This window comes from Micromys minutus (assembly GCF_963924665.1).
Source record: "Micromys minutus genome assembly, chromosome: 10".
NCBI classification, from domain to species: domain Eukaryota; kingdom Metazoa; phylum Chordata; class Mammalia; order Rodentia; family Muridae; genus Micromys; species Micromys minutus.
In genome coordinates, this window is record NC_137979.1 from 30,771,685 (window position 1) to 30,793,269 (window position 21,585).

At 38.9% G+C, this 21,585-nt stretch overlaps 1 protein-coding gene and 1 pseudogene across 2 annotated transcripts in view; one reads left to right on the forward strand and one right to left on the reverse strand.

The window, feature by feature from the left end:
• Positions 1-530: 530 nt before the first annotated feature.
• Positions 531-21,585, forward strand: part of ATAD5 (ATPase family AAA domain containing 5) — a gene marked incomplete at its 5' end in the record, with an annotated part of 45,210 nt that continues 24,155 nt past the window's right edge. Inside the window, 10 exons of the mRNA XM_080923335.1 lie at positions 531-596; positions 5,054-6,918; positions 8,449-8,545; positions 9,901-10,062; positions 11,799-11,925; positions 13,398-13,479; positions 17,996-18,180; positions 18,587-18,741; positions 19,140-19,299; positions 19,710-19,898. Of these exons, the coding sequence (XP_080779461.1) occupies positions 531-596; positions 5,054-6,918; positions 8,449-8,545; positions 9,901-10,062; positions 11,799-11,925; positions 13,398-13,479; positions 17,996-18,180; positions 18,587-18,741; positions 19,140-19,299; positions 19,710-19,898 (3,088 nt within the window). The remainder of the gene's footprint in view (positions 597-5,053; positions 6,919-8,448; positions 8,546-9,900; positions 10,063-11,798; positions 11,926-13,397; positions 13,480-17,995; positions 18,181-18,586; positions 18,742-19,139; positions 19,300-19,709; positions 19,899-21,585) is intronic.
• On the reverse strand, positions 20,404-21,036 carry LOC308425792 (S-phase kinase-associated protein 1-like; annotated as a pseudogene). The gene has a single exon. The product of its transcript is annotated as an S-phase kinase-associated protein 1-like (transcript).

A 21,585-nucleotide genomic window follows, 5' to 3' on the forward strand; every position in this document is an offset into this window, starting at 1 on the left:
ATGATTAAGCTGTAACACTGAAGTACAAATCCCTGAAATTCAATTAAATTTCCAAACTAGAACTGGTGCTATCGCGCACCGATTCGCCAAAGGAAGTAGTTTGGCCTTCGCGGCTCACCGTTTGCGCAGCCTCCAACAGCGGTTGTAGGCTCCGCCCCCTGCGCTCCGGACGGCGCGAAAACCCAATTGACAAGAACTCCCGCCGAAGCCCCACTCTAGGTTCTGCGTTCGGTGTCCGGCTTCCACTGCGACCCGGGGCTCGAGCGCTTAGCCTGGAGCATCTGCCTCGGGTCTACTCTGTACTGTCTGGCCGCCTCCTCGGGGCCTGCGCCCGGGCTTTCCCCGTCACCTCTGTCTGAGGCCCTGGGCCCAGCCTCGCACCCGCGTCCGGCCGGAGTCTCTTGGAGACCCGAAACGGGCTCCACGGCTCGCAGCTCGTTCCCACTGGACCTGCCGCCTCTATGGCCTCCAGCCAGGCTAGTCGGGACCGCTGGAGGTCCTAGGAGCTCGGGTTCTAGGAGGCAGGGATCATGGTAGGGGTCCTGACCATGGCGGCGGCTGCAGCACCCCCTCCTGTTAAGGACTACGAGATTGAGGTGAGGATCTGTCAAGTTCCTTTCCGCCTGTGTTGGGGAATTGTGGCGTGGGGCTGGTGGGAGTCCTGTTTGCTTCTGGGACGAGAAAGGAGGGACACGATGACCCACAGTTAAACTTTTGTGTGGGATAGTTGCCTCGGTGTGTCGTGTAAAACTCTCACAAAAGCGTTGGAATTTTAAGATTATTTTCGGGTCGGCTGTTAAGTCAGGATTTGAACACCACAGTTCCCGGGTCCTGAAACGTTGGTGGAATAGCTTGTCACCAAGGATTTCAGGGTCACTCTCTTTGTTCGTGATGATGTGGGATTACAGAACGGCAAAAAAGATAAAGCTTTAAGTTCAGCTAGTCCGGACAAATACCTGTCCTAGGAATTCCATTTAGAATGTCACTTAGTGGAATCAAGTAAGAAACTTACGCCAGTTTCTCGTGGCTGCAGAGATTAATGTAATGTGGTTAAGAGTCTCTGTGGCAGGTTAGATATTCCGTATTTACCATGTTTTAGAGAATACACAAATCTAGGGACAATTCTTAATGTGGGAAGCCCTGGGATTCTGAGAAGGAAAGAAAAATACACTAAGCAACATAACTATATGCCATTTAGAAGTAGTCTTTAGGATTTTAAAGTACATCTCTGACCTACTGTCACTATTACAGGCTTGTGCCTCTTTATAGCTGCTATGGGTTTTTAAACTCCATATCTTGGGTTAGTATTCTGATATGTTCTGGTGCCCTTGAAGTGATCTAAAACATGTGTTCACTTAAATTCTAACCGTTAATTTTTATAATCGAGTAACTTTTTTTCAACTACAGAATATATTATTTACTGTGTAGCACCGCCAAGCTGATCTCAAATTCATCATCTACCTGCTTCAGTCTGCTTGTTCTGGGATTGCAGGCATATACCATTCACACCCAGTTGATCAAACTATATTTATTTTAAAAGTAATTTGCTTAAGATTTCCATACCAGAGGATGTCAGGGCTGGTACTTGAACTTAGATCTTACTTGAGTGTCTGTTGTGTGGTGCCTCTGATACTATCTCAAAGCTTTCTAGATGATAATAATAAATTCATTTTAATTCACTTATTTCAACATGTTTAATTTTACTTCATTTGTCTAAATGGTCAGAATTTGTTCTACTATCATTTCTTACTCCTGCCTGTTAATTCTGAGTATTGTTTTTAATGCATATGTTTAATTTTTCATCTTTTTTATTAGTATTTTATCATGTTACAACCTAACATTTATTACACCAATACAATATTTCTTAATTTATAATTAATTTATAAATATTGCTGTAGTTATTACCTGTTACCTTTCATTTCTTTATCATTTTTTTGGATATTCATGTATTTACATTTCAAATGTTATCCCTTTCCCCCATCTCCCCTCCTCCCTCCTCGCTTCCAAGAAGATGCTCCCACTCCCAACCACCCACACCCGTCTCATTGCCTCGGCATTCCCCTACACTGAACCAAAGGCCTCTCCTCCCATTGATGTTGAGTGATATTTTTACCCCTTACAAATTCTTTTTACCCCTTAAAAGTATTTTGTTATATTTATTTCTTTATTGTGTGTGAAGTGGTCAGCATATGTGTGAAGATCAGAGAACAACTTGTGGGAAGAGAAGGCTAATGAAGCTCTTAATTTGAAGCCAACCTGGTCTAGAGAGAGTTCTTTGCCAGCTAAAGCTACACAGAGAAACTCTGTCTCAAAAAAAAAAAACAATAATTCAAATATATGAGCCTATGGGAATTATTCTTTTTCCAGTCACCACCACAACATATTTGCTTAATTTAGTGAATTGCTAGGCCAGGTTTACTGGTCTTTATAAATGGTTTCTATTATTTAGACTTTATAAGTAGTTTGTATTATTTAGATGAGCTCTCTCATCCTGTAGCCCAGGAGTGCAACCTAGGTTCACTGTAGTCTGCCTACCTCAGCTTCCATGGTACCAAAACTATAGAAATGAGTCACCGTGCCCAGCCTTTTTTTATACTTAAGCCTACAATACACATAGAAATGAAATGAGAAATAATGTCCTTCTAAGAACAGGTTTAGAAATTCTAATCTAGTAAATTCAGAACAGTAAGATATTTTCTTTGTGTAGTAGCAAGGCTGATTCAGACCATTTACACAGAATGAAGAAAACAATATAGACCACAGAAAATAAGGCAAGTTAGTTTTCCCTGTGCTACCCCATGTTTTACAATTCATATCACCTATACTAGAAGGTAAACCCATTAAACCTTTTTAAGATACATGTACAGCCAAAAATGGGATCACCGTTGTTAGTGAACCAGCAGCTGGATGAGCTCTAGTCAGATTCAGTATTCACCAGTTTTGCTCTAGGGCCTCAGAGAACAGCATTGAATCTATGTGTTGATCCATGTCCAAGTAGAGTCTACTGCTAGAAGTTGGTAAACTTTGCTTGTTATGACATTGTGGGTTTTAGGGTTTGTTCCCCCCCCCCCATCATGTAGACTGGCCTCAAACTCATTAGGTTCACCTTGACCTTCTGATCCTTCTGCCTCAGTGCTGGAACCACAGTGTGTACCATGCCTGATTTTACATAATGGTGCAGGTCAAACCTGGGGTTGTGTATATGCCTAGGCAGTTATCCTCCCCAGCCTTAGTTACAACAATGAAGGTGTTTGTCCTGAGGTTCTTGATTTCCCATGTTGAGCTTTATGCTCTCATCTTTGCTGAGTCTCATCAGCCATACTTGGGCTCATGATAATCTGTTTAATGTGCCTGGGTGCAAGTATCATTGCTGACTGCAAGTGATTAACATAAATATGAGTATCTTTAGTGTTACAACTACCTTGATTCTGTGAGGGTGATGGCTGGTGCAGGAGGTAGTCTGTGGATTATGGTAGACTTGTGGCAAGTGTTCTTTTGGTTATCTTTCACCATGATTTCTAACTGAAATAATATTTTAGCATCCTGGGCTTAATAACTGTTTCTTAGAGATACTTAGAGTGATGTAATTTTTAACCAAAAAGTAAAGCAGAAGGGGTTGTTGGTAGGTTCCCTACCTTGCATTAGCTTCCACATATTTTTTATGTATTATATAGCTAATGTGAGGTAGATGGTACACTTTTAAGTTGTAAATAGAGGGCAGGCACACTGTTAGTCTCAGCATTTGGGAGGTAGAGGGAAGCAGATCTGCAAGTTTGAGGACAGCCTGGCCTATAAAGTGAATTTCAGGACAGCCAGGGATACATAGAAAGATCATGTCTCAAAATATATATATATATATATATATATATATATATATATATATATATATATATATGTATGTATATAAATAAATAAAGTAAAATAAAATAGAAGACAGTAGGAATTTATGTTTTCTTATAAGTTTAGCTTTTTTTTTTTTTTTTTTTTTTTTTTTTTTTTGAGCCAGAGTTTCTCTATATTCACTGGCCTGGAGCTTGCTATGTAGAACAGGCTGGCCTTGAACTCAAACTCATAGACATCTGTCATTCTCAAATTCCTGAGTGCTGGTCCATATAAGTTTTATTGTTTGTTGTTTGTTTTTGAGGCAGGGTCTCTCTGTATGTAGTGTCGGACCTAGAACCCTTGCTTGGTATATAAGGCTGGCCTTAAACTCTCATAGAGGTATTTATCCTTCTGACTCTAGTGCTGGGATTAAAGGCATGAACTACTCCACTTGGCAAAATAAACTTTGTATTGTAGTGTGTGTGTGTGTGTGTGTGTGTGTGTAACACAAATTACATATACAGCTTAATATAACATTAAAAATTGAGTGTAGGGCTGAAAAGATGGCTCAGTATTTAAGAGCACTAACTGTTCTTCCACAGGATCAGAGTTCAAATCCTAGCAAACACATGATGGCTCACAACCATCTGTAATGAAATCTGATACCCTCTTCTGGTTTGTCTGAGGACAGCTACAGTATACTTACATAAGTAAATAAATCTTGTTTTAAAAAATTGAATGTAGGTTTAACATTAAAGGTCATTTTTTTGTCTAATATGTTCATTTTTTTTCACCTAAAGTTGCTTTCTCTGCTGGGAGATGGCTTATGGGCAAGAATGCTTCATGCACGAGTGTAATGACCTGAATTCAAATTCCTAGCAAAAGTTAGGTATGGCCTCTATCCTTGGGGTTGTGGGGAAGTAAAGTCAGGAGGATTTCTGAGACATGCTGGCCACCAGCCTAGCTCCAGGTGTAATGAGGGAACTTGTTCTAAGGGAATAAAGCTGAAAGTGACATTGCAGGACACCTGACATCCTCTGTCAGCCTTTGCATGCATCCTCACATACATGTATGCTGGAGTGTATCACATACACCTCACACGATAGCACAAAGGAACCTCCTGTAGTTCTTCTACCCAGTTATTTCAACTATTAAATCTGTGTTTACAGTTCATATTTCATATTGTTTTACTTGAAATAAATTGTGGCTTTTTTTCCCCTTAAATTGCTAGCCATGCAAAAAGCGGAGAAAAGATGATGACAGCTCTTCCTGCGAAACAATTACCAAATATTTATCACCAGTAGGGAAGACTGGAGACAAGGTTTTCTCTCCACCAAAACCCAGTAATATTCTACATTATTTTAAAAAGACCTCACCCACAACTGAGAAGCTACAATCAACAAAGGAGTGTAAAATAAAGCTGTCTCCCCTATTGCTTGTTGACAACAAAGACTGTAAGACACCATTGGAAGTGTTCTCAAATACAGAATTTAAGAAGAAAAGAAAGAGAGTTAGTTTATCCCATCAACTGAATGATACCAAAATTGATAAGGAGTCTCCAGTTGAAATTAGTAATAAGGATAGTAAGGAGGACTGTGATTTAAGTGACTTTATGGAAAACAGTACTTCTGTTTTCCTTTACAAGAACCATGTGGAGGCTCTTGCAAAAAGTGTTCAAGACAGCAGAAACCAGAATACTATGACCTCAAAAAAAACCTCTAAGAAAGTAAATCCTAAACAAGGCACCTCAAAAACTAATGGCAAGATATTGAGGAAAAGGAAGCACAGCAAGGATCCGTCTGAAAGTGTATGCTTAGCGGATGAAATAAGTCTGCCTAGGGAATGTGGCAAAGACAGCAAGATGACTAAACCTTCCCTACCTAGTGAAAACGAGAGGACTGCACATCATGTAGACACTGGAGCTCATGCAAACAAAAGATTCGATTTAAACGAGAGTACAATTACTGTCTCCTATGAGGAATTTTTAAAAAGCCACAAGGCAGCTAAAGTAGAAGAGATGCCTGACCCTGCACTGCCAGCCTGTGTTCCTTCTGGGCCTGGTGAAGCAGTCAAAAGTGGTTCTGAAGGTGAATCAGAAAGCCACGAACCATCTCCACAGATACACCTTAAGACAGTCACTGTTCTTGCACAAGTTCATCCTACTCCCCCTAAAAGGAAAGGAAAAATACCCCCAATTTTCTTGAAACAGAAACAGATCGATCTGGAGAACAGTCTCTCTGATCCAGAAAATGAGTCGACAGTTCAGAAAAGGAAATCTAATGTTGTGATCCCGGAGGGCCAATTAGAACTGGCTGTGCTGGAAGCCTGCAGCTCTGAGGCTTCAGTACCAAAGTGCAGCATGGAAGAAAGACAGCAGTTCATGAGAGCTTTCAGGCAGCCACCATCAGAAATGCTCAGAAATGGACTCAAGAAAGACCCAAGTGAAAAATCTGCCAATGAAGGAGATAGCAGTTCTGAAAAAATCATAGAAAATCCTAATATTCAAAGAGTTTCAAATCAAGGCTCTTCACAGGTGCATGCTGATAGAGAAAGTTTTCCTAAGGAGAAAAGTAAAAAACCAAGTCAAAAGGGTAAGAAAATTAGGCCCACTACAGGTGGAAATGGAGAAGAAAACATGCAAAAGGAAAAAACAGCCTTTGCCTTAAAAGATAAACAAGATCAAAATACCCTCCGAAGGAGTGTAAGACAGAAATCAGAAGTTTTCAAAAGCAATGTATTACTTGACAGTGAAAACATTGATTGTGAGGATATGGCACATGACTCTGTAAAAGTGTCTCCGTGTAACAGAAATAAATTAACAAGAAGCAGTACACCAACCAGGGATGTGGTCTCACATTGCAAAGATGAGCCTGGAAACGGGCTGGTGAATACCTCTACACCCAAGCCAACCAGGAGATCTCTGAGAGGTACCAGCACGCCTGCCACAATCACTCTGGGAGGTACTGAGTCTAAGAATACCCAGGACACTAGTCCAGTGAAGGCTTCTACTCCAAAAGCAGCCAGAGTATCAGAAAAACACAGCCTGTACACAGCAGAATTAATAATAATATCCTCTGATTCCGAGAGTCCCATTAGGTAAAATTTTGTTTTTCTTCTCAAATTGGAGCATTCTACAGGCATTATTAATTGGGAAGGAAAATTCTTTAAGCATTTATTTTCTAGGATATAATTTATTTGTAAATAATTTTTTATGTGTATATAGCCCTGAGGATTGGCCCTCATAGATTAGGTAAGTGATCTACCAATGAACCACATCTACATCATCTTCATTTTGAAACAAAGTTCATAAGTTACTGAGGCTGGTCTTTATTTTCCACCAGACCTTAAATATCTTATCCCTCTCTGTAGGAATGACAGACCTGAGTCACCAAACCTGGCTTTTGCTTTGGGATAGTCATCTTTGGGATAGTCATATTCAGTAGCTCAGGCTGGCTTAGAACTCAGTATGTAGCCTAGAATGTTTTCAAACTCATAGCAATCCTTCTGCTCCAGCTTCCTGAGTGCTGACATACCTAGTGTGAGTCACTGCACACACCTTTATTTTCTATTCAGACATGTTCTTGTATACAAAATCAGTCTAGGCCTCAAATCCTCTTCCAAGTACTGGGATTCCTGGTGTGTATCATCACCACAATACTGAGTTGGTCCCTTTCAGAAGATTTTCAGGTAGAGTTCTAAACTCTTATTTGTCATAGTTAATAACCATTGGAGAAATAGTCCTCAAATATGAATTCATCAAATATGAGATAAAAAATAAATTATGAGAGCGGTTTTGAAAGAGGGTCTCTTTGTATCTTTGGCTGTCCTGGAATTCTATGTAGACCAATCTGGCCTCCAACTCAAATTGATCCCCAGGCTTCTGCAGTCAGGGTGCTGGAATTAAAGACAAGCACCAGCACAGCCAGCTGAGTGCTATGCCTTCGGTAAACTGACCGACTGACTGATGATGACATCTTTGCATACTGGCCTTGCCTGATGTTACAGTGATCCAAGGACAAGTTTTAATTTTCTTCAAGATGTGTTATTTTTCTTTTTGTTTCTATTTTTTGCTATGTTGAATGGGGCTTATACTAGACAGGCTTATTTTCTTTTTTCTTTTCTTCCTCCTTTCCCTCTGTCCCTCTCTTCCTTCATTCCTTTTTCTTTGGTTTTTTTTTAAGATGGTTCTCTTAGATGGCCTGGAACTTGCTATAGAGATAAGGCTGGCCTTGAATGCTTGAGTGATCTTTTGTCTTTGGCTCCCAAGTGCTTGAATTATGGGTGTGTGTCACCACACCTGGTAAAGCTATTTTTGTTGCTAACAGGTAACATTTTATTGAAAAGTAATCTCTCTACAGGAGAAGTGGTCCTGAATATGTGTTGATTAGGTTTAATATTTTTAAATGAAGTAATAAATAATAAACCTTGGTGCTGGCAATGTAGCTCAGTAGTAGTGGGTTCCATCCCCAGTACCAGAAATAAATAAAGTTCAGCTTACTGTTGAATCAAAGTGATGAGAATTGTTTTTGCAGTTTGTTTAAATTGAAATATCAACTGGCTTATTTTTATATTTAAGATTCTTGTACATTATTATGAAAATTTTTACAAATGTCAATTTTCTTCCAGAATGAAATTTACTAGAATTAGTACTCCTAAAAAATCCAAGAAAAGTTCTAAGAAATCTGAAACAACTGAGGAAGAGCTTACTTCTCAGAAGAAAAAGGTAATAAAAGTACTGGAGTCCTAAAGGCGATACTGTTTCCTTAAAGGACTGGCAGTAGTTACTGAAGTCATGTCAAAGATTCCATGTGTCATAAATCCATTAATTAGAACCCATGCTATGTATTCTCTGTTCCTTAGCAGCCAGTGCTCTTAAATATTGAGCCACCTCTCCAGGCCCTTCCTATGTGTTCCCATATGTTCTTAATCCTTTATGAGACAGGGTCTCACTATGCAGATGAGTATGGCTTCAAACTCACAGAGATATACTTGCTTCTGGCTCTTGAGAGCTACCACACCCAGCCTCCAGCTTTTTCTCAACTCTTTCCTGTCATGTCTTATTAGAGTCTATAAAGGCACTGTACATGTGCCTGAATTTGTTGGCTAAAATCAAAGAATAGATTGTCATCAAGGTGGTAGGAAAACAATCACCAAGTCTAGTGTAAATTATAGACCTTTTGATTCTTTTTTCATTTTTTAAATCTGTGTATGTTTGCATTTATATATAGTACTTATGTGCATTCATAGCAGTATGCAACAACTAACTGAGATATTGGTATTTTATTTCTTATAGGATCTTTTCATTTGCACTGCATGGGCTAGGCCAGCTTGTGAACTGTCCCATACCACTATAAGAACATTGGGATTACAGATTGGTACCTAGCAGCTATCATGCCTAGCTTTACATAAGTTCTTAGATGAGTGATCTCTTTTTTTGTTGTTATTTTGGGGTTTTGTTTTGTTTTGTTTTGAGACAGGGTCACTAGGCCAAGCTATCTTCAAACTCACAAAGATTCACCTGCCTCTGCCCCCCCAGTGCTGGGATTAAAGGCATGGGCCACTGTGCCCAGCTGGTTCTGGGGTTTTGTTCCGTTTCATTCATTCATTCATTCACTCATTTATTCATAGGTATTGATTGATTGGTTTTTTGAGATAGGGTTTTTCTGTGTAGCCTTAAATGTCCTGGAACTCACTCTGTAGATCAGGTTGTCCTCAAATGCATGGAGATTGCCTCTGTCTTTCTGACTTTCTTCTCTGCCTCTCTGCTTCTGCCTCAACTGGGGACGAACAGTGCAGCCACCATGGCCCAGCTGGTTCTGGGGTTTTAAACTCATTCTCATACAGAACCATCTTTCTGGCCCCTCCTGGGTGTTTTATAAACATGCAGATATGCTTATAGGGACAATTAGGCAAGGTAGTTATCACTGAGTCTGCATTTGGGCTCCCTGGTAAGATTTGAATGATTTTTTTCCTTAGTTGACAATGTAATATAAATATTTTTCTATTATATATTCCTATTTTTTTCTGTTATTAAATATGAAATTCTTGTGACCTCAAAAAGTCCAAATTTTTGTCTAGGCAAACAGTACTTCAAAAAATATATCAAAAGCAAAGCAACTGATTGAGAAAGCAAAAGCATTCCAAGTCAGTGGGTCAAAGGCTGAAGAAACAGTGGTGCCCTTGAGGCGGTCTTCTAGGCACCAGACACGTCTTGAAAGGGAGAAGTTACCAGAATCAGATGTAAGTATTCAAATGTCTACCGACACAGTTGCTAGTTCTTCTTGTTATAAGGAGTGGGAAAAGGAAGCCTTTACAAAGACTTACATGTGACAGCCTGTGGACGAGGTGGATATTCTGTATTAAGAGTGTTTGGCTTATAGGTTATAGCACGAGACTCAGGTCATTCAAGGTGTCCTGTAAACTGAAGATAGTTTTCTCATTCATAAAGCAGTTCTTTACCACAGGCATACTAAGTATTGACATTTCCATTCTAAGCATTGCCTTCTATCTGACTTTTACTATCCTGCAAAAAGCTACAACCTCTTATTTTTAAAAAGTTTATTGAGATATAATTCACATGCTTTACAGTTGGCCATTTAAGTGTACAATTCAAAACTTAAGGCATTATGGTGCATACCTAGATCTAATTTAACACCAGGAAGGTAAAGTAGAGGGATTAGAAGTTCAAGTGATCCTCAGGCTATGTGATAGGTTCAAGGGCAGCATGGTCTACATGATACCCTGTTTTTAAAAAGTATGCAATTCAGTGTGAATATATTCAGAGTTGTACTTCTGCTTTAGCCAATTTTAGAAAAATATCTTGTTTTTGAAACAAGGTCTTGCTGTGTAGCCTGGGGTCCCTCAAATTCACCATCCTTTGCCTCATCTGGGATTGTGAGTATGTGCCACACGCCAGTTTGGAACATTTCTGTTCCTCCACAGAAGACACCTCTTCTTGCTGTTGCTTCCCCATTCTCCCATCTCACTATGACAACTGCTTATCTGTTTTCTGTGTCTATAGATTTGTCTGTTCTGGACAGTTCATCAAATATTGTGTGAAATGATATCGAAGACGATTGCTACAGAGCTGCAACCCCACCCTTCCATGAGATCAGTGACCCCTTTTCCCAGTGTCATTGCTTTCCTGCTGTCTGCCTATTAGGAACAGTTATCTGGACAGCTGAGGCAGGATTAGCAGTGCTGTGTTCAAGCATCCTTGTTTTGTTCAATGATGGAGTCATAGATAGTATAAGGACAGTAATGTTGTTGGTTACACAAGAGAAAAGTAGTAAAAGGTGAAAACTCTTTAATTAATAAGGAAAGAAGCAGGGCATGGTGGTGCATGCCTTTAATCTAAGCACCTCAGACAGAAGCAGGCAGGTGTCATTGAATTTGAGGCCAGCCTGGTCTACAGAGCAAATTCCAGGATAGCCAGGGCTATCCACTGAGATAACTTGTTTCAAAGAAAGGAAGGAAGGAAGAGAGAAAGAGAAAAAGCAGGCTATATGCTGATATTACAAAAATCTATAATTAGAATCTTTTATTTGTGAAATTATGAAGAAAAAGGAAATTCCCTTATTTTCACTGTTACACCTCTATAAATGTTGTAGATACAGTATGTGTTATTAGGTATGTGTATATGTGAAAACAACTTAGCTCAGAACTATTTTAGGCTTAGGCATTCACTGGGGTAACTAGGATTTCCTAAGAGTAATGAAAAATACTGTTTTAAAGTGTTTTGGGGGCTGGAGAGATGGCTCAGTGGTTAAAGAGCACTAACTGCTCTTCCAGGGACCCTGATTTCAAATCCCAGCAACCACATGTAATATCATCTGTAATAAGTAATAAGATCTAATACCCTCTTCTGGTGTGTCTGAAGACAGCTGCAGTATACTTATATATAATAAATGAATAAATCTCTTGAAAAAGTAAAATAAAAATAAAGTGTTTTGTTTTCTCTCATATTTTTGTCTTAGGACTCTGTAATACTAATAGATTCAAATCCAGCTCCTATAAGACAACCAGAGAAAAATCAGAAGAAACTTCAGAATTTGAATGATGTACTAGGAAAAAAACTTAACAAGTCTTCTAAAAATGTTCCTGGTAATTGAATTTAACACTGTCTTATAACTAGTAGAATGTTTGGGGACAATTGATTCTGAATATTCTGGTGTCTTTTCTCATAAATCATATATTTCAGATGTTTTGTTTGTTGGTTTTATTTTCTTTGAGACAGGCTCGCACTGTGTGTTCATGGCCTGGAACTGGCTACAGAGATCTGCCTGTCTCTGCCTACAAAGTGCTGGAATTAAAGGCATGTACCATCATGCCTAGCTTTGGTTTGGTTTTGTTTTGATTTTTTTTTTTTTTGGTTTTTGGTTTCTATTTTAGATTTTTGAGACAGAGTTTCTTTGTGTAGCCCTGGCTGTCCTGGAACTCAACCTGTAGACCAGGCTGGCCTCGAACTCAGAGGTCTGCGTGCTTCTAGCTTTCGAGCACCACCACCACCTCTGTTTTATTTTGTGAGACAGGATTTCCAGTCACACCAGGTTGGCTGTCTACTGTATAATCGAAGCTGGCCTTGAATACCTTATCTTCCTGCCTCTGCCTTCAAGTGTTGGGATTATAGATGTGAGCCACCTTGCCTGCTTAATTACTTCCATTTTGATAAGTAAAATTTTGATCAAGTTATTCAAAGAGAAATTGGGCATCTTGTTTATTTTTTAGGTTTTTTTGGGGGAGAACATATTTCATTGTACTTCTGTGTGTATATATTTAGCAGTTTCCAAACTGAACTTTTCTGTGCTCATTAGAATATTTCTTTATTTATTAATTGGTTGATTTGTATGTTCCCACATGAGGGTGCAAGACAGTTTTAGCTGTGGGTCTTCACCTTCCACCTTGTAGCATATGAGCTTCAGGGATAAAACCCAGGTTGTCTGTAAGGCTTTGCCTACTAAGTCATCTCTACAGTCCCTAGGTTTTGTTGTTTTGTGGTTTTGTTTTTTTTTTTTTAAAGATTTTTTTTAAGTATTTATTGAAACAAGGTCTTACTGTACAACTGTAGCTCTCTTGGAACTCACTAAGTAGACTTGCAAGTGCTGGGATTAAAGGTGGTGTGCACCCCCTTGCCTAGCTTTATTTGTATTTTTATCATGTGTGTTTGCCAAAGAGGCCAGAAGAGGAATTCTTTCCCTGAAACTGCAATTGAAATTCTTCCAATGTGGGTGTGGTAACCAAACGTTGGTCCTCTGGAAGAGCTCTACACATTCTTAACTGCTGAGCCCTCTCTCCAGCTCCTGATTTGTTTGCTTATTTTTAATGTTAAAACATTAAAAATCTTTAGGTATTTCCCTAGACATTCTGAGTAAAAATTTGAGATGTACACTATAGGATTCTGTAGTTAAAATTGAAAGTTTCCCAGGAGATTTGGATATAATGAAGTTGATGAAACATCATTATATAGCATTTTTAAATTAAATTTCTAAAAATTTTAAATGATAACTTTGAAAATCACTAAAGGCAAGTGGAAGTGGTAAACATTTATTACTAACCCAAGTATTGATTTTTCTAAGGAAAAATGAAAATTGCTCCTTTATTTCTTGCCAAAAAGACGAAAAGAACAACCGTTCCTGTCTTTGATTTGGATGAAAGCAGGTCAGTCCAATACAAATATTTAAACATTGAATATTTTGTGGGATACAAGTTGCATTTATTTATTTAATTAGTTGTCATTGGCCATTTGAAGTCCTTTTTTTCACATGCATATATGATATGTGTGTATGTGTGCCTCTTTGTGATACCTGTGCTTATGTGTGTTTGTGTACTTGTGTGCAAGTGCTCATGCATATGTAAATGGAGGCCAGAGGCAGACGGCAGGCTCTTCCTCCATTGCCCAGCTGTATAACGTGGGCACCGGCATCCCAGCTCCAGTCTGCATATTTGCAGGGCAGGTGCTTTACTCACTTAAATCATCTCCTGAGCCCTCTGAGGGCATCAAAAAGTAATATTAATAATGCATGTACTGTGTTTGAAGACCTCAAATTTCTATTAAGGCTTTTTGGCTTCTTTATGTTAAATAACAGAATAATTAAAAAAGAAATATGTACCCTAAAGCTTCAAATTTTGTTCATTACCCTCTTTAGATAAATATTTCAGTGACCAGGTACTATTTTGGGCACTAAGAATCGAAGGGAAAGACAATTCCTATCACCATGAGTCTTGTAGGCTCCAGAGGGAATACAGTCTATAATTAAACATTAACTAGCTTAATAAATGAAAATTTGACATTGTACTAAGGAAGGGTGCAACATTTTATTTTATTTATATTTAATAAGATTTTTGTCTGGTCAGTTCACTGTTTTTCTAGACATGGTTTCTCTTTGTAACTGAGCCCTGGCTGTCCTGGACTCTCTTTGTAGACCAGACTGACCTTGAACTCACAGTTATGCCTCTGCCTGAGTGTGGTGGTTAAAGTTATGGGCCACCATACCAGGCTACTAGATGAATCTTATGACTGTATGAAGAGCAGGATATAGGTTGTTACAAGATACAGGTTGTTAGAACATCTCTACCATGCACAAAGCTCCAAGTTTAATTTCTATTACTACATTGATTGAGGCAGGAGGACCAGAAGTCAGGACCATCATCTTCAGCTATGTAGGGAATTTGAAGCCAACCAGGATACATAAGACCCTGTTTTTTGTTTCTTTGTTTAAAAAGAGTGGGGTGAAAAAAAAGTTAAAGTAGATGTAGGAGTTCAGGTGTGAGATAGTGGAGATGAGAGCTAAGGAGTTGGAAATCATACTTGAAAGATTCAAGATTTTTAGGAGATAAATTCGTGGTGTGTGTGTGTGTGTGTGGGGTGTGTGTGTGTGTGTGTGTGTGTGTGTGTGTGTGTGTCTATGTGTGTCTATGTGTGTCTATGTTTGTGTGTGTTTTCCTCAGTGTTGGAAATTGAACACAGGGCCTTGTACTTAGTAAGCACTCTGACATTCAACCACATCCTAGCCCTTTATTTATTTGTTTGATACAGGGTCTTGCTAACTTCTTTTTTTAGCCTTCTAAGTACAGGCCTGTACCACCATAGCTGATGAAATCTTTTCATAATTAACTTGGTTTAGGGATAGGCCTAAGTACATTTTTTACTCTAGAAAGGTATAGGTAGGTATATATAATTTTTTTTCTCTTATTAATGCCACCAACCTTCATGACAGATTAATATTAGGATATCTATTCTTACTCCTATTTGAAGGTTTGTGTATTGTTTTTGTCACTGTTCTGTTACTGCAAAGAGACATCATGACCAGAGCAACTCTTATACAAAAAAGCATTTAATCTGGGGCTTGCTTGCAGTTTTAGAAGTTTAGTTCATTATCAACATGGTGGGGAGCATGGTGGCCTGCTCGTAGGTACTGGAGCGATATCTAAGAGCTGCTACATCAGGACCTGTAGGCAGAGAGAGACTCTGAGTTTGGCATGGACTTTTGAAACCTTAAAGCCCACCCCAGCAACAAATTTATTTAATAAGGCCACACCTCCTAATCCTTTCAAATAGTTCCACACTCTTGTAACTAAGCATTCAAATATTGGAGCCTTGTGGCGGGGGCATCTTATTCAGACAACAACCTGACATGGGTGCTGGAAACTATACTTTATCCTCTGCAAGAGCAGAAATTCCCCTGTCCGTTAATACTCTTGTTTCTGCTACTCTGTTCGTTTTGTATCTTGTGTTAGCTTTGTTGTTCTATTCCTCGTTCAGATATATAACTTAGGGCCATATGTGTCCAGAGTAAGTGAGCAGTTTAGCAAATGTGAATATTATAATCAACACTATAATAAAGATATAGATCATTTTCATGATTCTAGTTTCCTTTCCCTCTGCAGCTAACCCTACCCTTGAGTTCATTACATAGCTCAGGCAGACAGTCCTTTTGTCAGTATTCCTAAATGCTGGGATCTCAGCTGTTTGTTAACACAATAAGTCTTTCATGGTTGTTTTGGGGTTTATTTGTTCTTTTGTGTGTGTACTTTAAAAAAAATTATCATCATTGGGGGGTACACATGTAAAAAGTCAGGGTACAACTTTGTGGAGTAGGTCCTCAGACTTTGGAGAAGGTTATCAGACTTGCATGCCAACAACTACTTTGCCTTCTGAGCCATATTGCCAGATGTAATATTTTTGTTTTATTGAGAAACATTTTCATGGAGCACAGACTGGCTTTGAACTCACTGTGTAGGTAAAGATATCTTTGAACTCCTTATTCCATGCCTCTTTCAGAGTCTTACAGTTACAGACATGTTTTGCCATACACAGCTATAATAACCTTTCTTTCTAAATTACCCAGGTTGGGGGCTTTTGTTATAGCAAGTGAAAACAGCTGCTTACTCTCACTGTAACTGTTTGAGTACACCTTCTAAGTTATACCATCTAAACAATAGTTTCTCCAAAGACTCCTTCTTTTGAGACTTGCTTTTTGTGCTCACTGTTCCTGGGTAGTCAGTACTTCTAGGTTTTCAGTAGATAAATTGAGGAAGCATTTGTCTGCACACATTTAAAGCTCTTTCTAGGTGTAGAATATGTATGAGATGATACATGCTAAATGCATGTTTATTCCTTATATCACTTCCCCCAAACTTCAGCCACAGCTTCCCTCTTACATCTTTATCTTTGTATCTTCCCCTATTCCCTTCACTAGTAGTACAAAAGCACATCTCCTATTTTCTGAATCTTTTTGCATTTCGTTTTGTTTTAGTTTTTGTTTTTTAAAACAGGGTTCTTCCACATAATCCTGGCTGTCCTGGAACTGCTCTGCCTCTGTCTCCCAAGTGCTGGGATTTAAGGTTGGAGCTACCACTGCCCACCCAGGTCTGAGTTTGAGTCATTAACTTGTTGGCTTGTTTTTTGAAACAAGGGTTTCTTTGTAGCTTTGGCTGTCTTGGAACTAATTCTGTAGACAAAGCTGGTCTCTGTAGACAAATTCTGCCTTCCATGTGCTGGGGTAAAAGGTACCTGCCACCACTGTTTGGCTATGAATTTGATTTTTTTTTAAGACAACATTTATTTATTCATTCATTCATTCATTCATTCATTCATTCATTTATTATCAATATTACTATTATTGTTGTGGTGGTAGTTTTTCCAGAAAACTTTTCTTGGTATAGCCCTGGATGTACTACAACTCATTCTGTAGACCAGGCTACTCAGAGATCTGCCTGCCTCTGCCTGCTGGGATTAAAGGCATGTACCACTACCCAGCTAAGACAGTTTTGTTTGTTTGTTTGTTTAATGTTTACATACTTGTATTTATTTAATTTATGAACATGAGTAGATTAGCAAAAAAGAAGTTTATCAGCTAATTTATTGGGTGTGTTTAATTATGAAAAGTTATTTAGATTTCATTTTTATTTTGTGTGTGTGTGTGTGTGTGTGTGTGTGTGTGTGTGTGTGCGCGCGCGCGTGCAGGTGTATGCTTTGTTGGCATAGTCAAAGGAAAATTGTGAATGAGTCCTTTCTTCTATTTGGGAATGGAACTCAGGTTTATCAGGCTTATATGGCAAGTGCCTTTACCACTGAGCCATCTCACTGTCCTGAAGATAATATTTTAAAATGTTTATTGTCTAGATAGTTCACTCTCTAATTTTTTTTATATTTATTTATTTACTTATTTGCGTGTATCGGTGTGTGTAGGGCAGAGATTTGTTTCTTTTTCTACTCCCATGTTAGTCCTGGAGATTGAACTCGGATCATTAGTCTTGGTAGCACGTACCTTTACTTGCTGAGCTGCTTCACTGGCACTAAATAGTTTTTTTTTTTTAATTTTTCTTTATATATTTATTTTAAGATATGGCATCACTGTGTAGCTCTGATACCCTGGAACTTACTTAGTAGACTTGTCTAGCCTCAAAGTCACACATTTACCTGTTTTTGCCTCCAGAATGCTGGGATTAAAAGCGTGCGCCATTACACCTGGTTAAATTATTTTATTACATTAATTAATTTACTTACATGTGCATCCATGCCATGGCATACATATTGAGATTAGAAAACAGTTTGTGGGAATTGATTCTCTTCTTCATGCTGTGGTTTCTGGGAATTGAACTCGGGTTGTTAGTTTATTCCTTCAGTTGCTTATAACTTTTGCTTTTACTTTTTACATAATTTTCATCAAAGTCAAGATTCATCTGAACAAACTCAGGATTGTAATGTACAATTTAAAGCAAAGCGTGATTTTCTAATGAGTGGTTTGCCAGATTTACTGAAACGACAGATTGCAAAGAAAGCTGCTGCATTAGATGTCTACAATGCAGTGAGTACCAGTTTCCAGAGGGTTGTTCATATACAGCAGAAGGATGATGGTAAGTGTTTATTTTGTGTGTGTGTTCATTTGGACAGGGTCTCTGTGTAGCTTGGATAGTCTGGAACTCACTACATAGACCGGGCTAAACTCAGCTGTATTTATTTTTGAGCCAGGGTCTCTCATTCTGTGGCCCTGTCTGACCTTGGTTATGTATGCTAGAAACTTAGCAGTACTTCTACCTTAGCTTCCCAAGTGTTGTGACACAGACAGGGCCTACCTGGTTAAGTACTTACGCTTTCACAGTTGGAACTAATCTGATACTATGCACTGATTTAAAAAAAAATATAAGGGCCTTGGGATATCCCTAGCTGATAGAATTCCTTGTCAGGCCTTTTAATATTTGTGTGTTTGATATTTAGTAAGTAGATTCCGTGTATAACTTAGTATGCTCTATTTTTCTTTAGAACATTGGTTATGGCATTTGAAGCCACCTTCTTGTCCTTTGTTAACTGAATTTAAGGAATTAAATACTAAAGTAACAGATCTCTCAAAATGTGTTGTTGCTTTTGGTGAATTTTCAACCTTGAATCCAAATCTAAGAAGTAATCCTGCTGTTGTGGTAAGTACCAGATAAACCATCCATGGTTCCATAAGTTAGACTTTTCCTGCTTTCATAGGAAACCACTGACTCTCAGCTGTTTAGGCTAGAGGTCCTCCTAGTCTCTAGTTTTAAAAATGTCTAATCGAAATACATATTTCCAAGAAAGAAAGAAAATAGAAATAAAAGAAAATTGAAAATTTAAAGATATATATTTTGAATTTTATGTTTATGTATGTGTGTGTGCATGTGTGTGTGTGTGTGTGTGTGTGTGTGTGTGTGTGTGTGTGTTTGCATCTACCCACAGAGACCAGAAGAGGGTGTGGGTGGATGCCCTGGAACTGAAGTTCCAGGTACTTGTGAGCCACCCATTGTGGCAGTGAATGGTACAAGCTCGTGTGTTTTGTTTTTCATTGCAGTTGATGAGGACAAGGAAGGATTTTACTAAAGAAGTAAGAAATCTTTTGCTGGAGGAAATAAAGTGGTCAAATCCAGATTTTTCTTTGGAAAAATATTTTCCCTTGCTTCTAAAAAAACGAATTGAGCGCCAGGTACTTTGTGAGGGTCATGGTAAACAAGGTTAGTGACCATCATTGTCTTTATGTTTGCATTTGAGTTTTAAAAAGATGGAAATCAGTCTTCGACTCTTAGAAGTGGATGCCACAGACAGAACTTTGCTGCCAGTTGGCAAGGGAGATTGTTTAGTAGTACAGTGCAGTGGTTGGTCCTGCCATCTTCCATCAGTCTGAACCCAGGCAGATCCAGTTCTCTTAAAATGCTAATCATTCATTAATAAAACCTTAAATAACACAAACGTTATTGCAACTCGTGTAAATAGAAGGTAATCTACTTATAAGCTCTGCAGCTTACGCAATATTTGATTCCTAGCTTTTCTTGTTTGTGTTGTAAGACTATAGGATATTTGAAAGTGATAGGAAGATTATTGGGTATTGAAGATTGTTTTCGTTGATCTCTAATCCCAAAAACAGCAAGTCCACAACTACCGCCTGATGTCAATCAAAAAGAAACCAAAAGGAAACAAGTGGGAACAGGAAATCAGAAGCCAAAGAGAAAGAGACCAAATGAATATTCAGTGAGCCCAGAAAAGATAAAGGGGAAGTCAGAAGAACTTGACAAAAGAATCAACTCTTCTTGTGTAAATCTAGATCTTTCCAAAGGTATATTTCTAACTATCTCAGGGAAGAACTGATCAAAGTAACATGTAAAGTCAAGACAGAAGTAGTAGACAATGATATTCTGATAGTAGATGGTGACAACACTGTCCTTTCCTGGCAAATTGAAATTTTTCCTCTCTTATTCTAGAACTCTCTTCATCTTCCCTTCCTCCCTCCATTTTGAGATAGTCTTATGTAGTAGCCCAGATTGATCTTAAACAAAGATAAACTTTGAGCTTCCTGCCTTCACCTCCCAATTGCCAGAACTGTAAGCATGCGTTACGATGTCATGCCTGGTGCTGGAGATTGAACCCAGACCTTTATGTATGCTAGGCAAATATTCTGCCTACTAAGCCACATTGTAAACTCCTAACCTTTTATTCTCTCTTGTCCCTCTCCCCGGTTTTTTTTTTTTCACAGAGAACCCATAGTTCGCTTTTATTCAGAGTAAAGACTCAGCCACAGGTCTGATCTGTACTGAAACTACACATGCAGTGAGGACAAGGCTGTGTTTGTCTACTGATCTCTAATATTAACAATTATAAACAGAGCAGTGCAACTAGCATTTGGAACAACCCTTCTAGTGTTACAGTGACAGGCACAGAATTCACTTCTCTTCACACCACTGGATCTCTTTGCGTACCTGGGCCTCCTCCTCTTCAGTAAAATCATTTTTGATATTGAAGCTTTTAGGAATCTCCTCAGGAGTTTTCCACTTAATCATATTGGCCACAGTCTTGCAGGTGACATCAAGCAAACCTTTGATGTCTAAGTAGTTTGAGTGTTCCTTGGTCAACTTTCAGGAATTCTTGGTCCCAAACAGGAATATCATCTGTCCGCTTCTCTTTGTTCTCATCATCCTCAGGAGGAGGAGGGTCATCCTTGTGGTGGGTGCACCATGAATGACCTTTTTTAGAATTGCTGCATTAACATTTGGTAAAGGGACAGGATCATCATCTCCCTCATCATCCATTCCCAAATCTTCCAGCATGGTCTTGATGGTCACAGATTGTTTGGCAATTTCTACATCAACTTCAAATATCTCTCCATCAGAACTCTGCACCTTTATTGTAGGCATGGTGATCGGTCTCAAGACCACAGGCCCGAGGCTGATGTACAGACTTCACAAGCGAACAGAAGTATCGAGAACAAGGCCACTTCTCCCCGCTTTTTAAACAACACTCGTCTTATGTTGCCCAGGATAGCTTTGAACTTGGTCTTCTGTCTCAGCTTTTCAAATAGCTTCATTGGCTCACAGAGAACCATATTAGCATGTTGGTGTTAAACTTATAGTTTTATTCTGTACTTAGATAATTACACCTGCTGTTTTGGTTTTAGACATAAGGTCCTGCAGTGTATCCCTGCCTGGCCTTGAACTCATGAGTATTAGGATTACTGCCCTTCACTGCACTTTACTTCTACACAGGCTTTGTCTTTTAAGCCAGAGATCAGCCAGAGTTGGTTGTGCAGGACTCTTAGGAAGCTGTTAGGAGGATCACAAGTTTAAGGTATACCTGCAATGCCTTTAATCCTATCAATCCAGAGGCAGAGGCCAGCGGATCTCTGAGTTTGAGACCAGCCTGGTCTTCAGAGCCAATTACAGAGCAGCCAGGGCTACACAGAAAAACCTTTTCTCTCAGGGAAAAAAAAAAAAAAAGGCTACCTTCAATATAGAGTTGAGTTCAAGCCC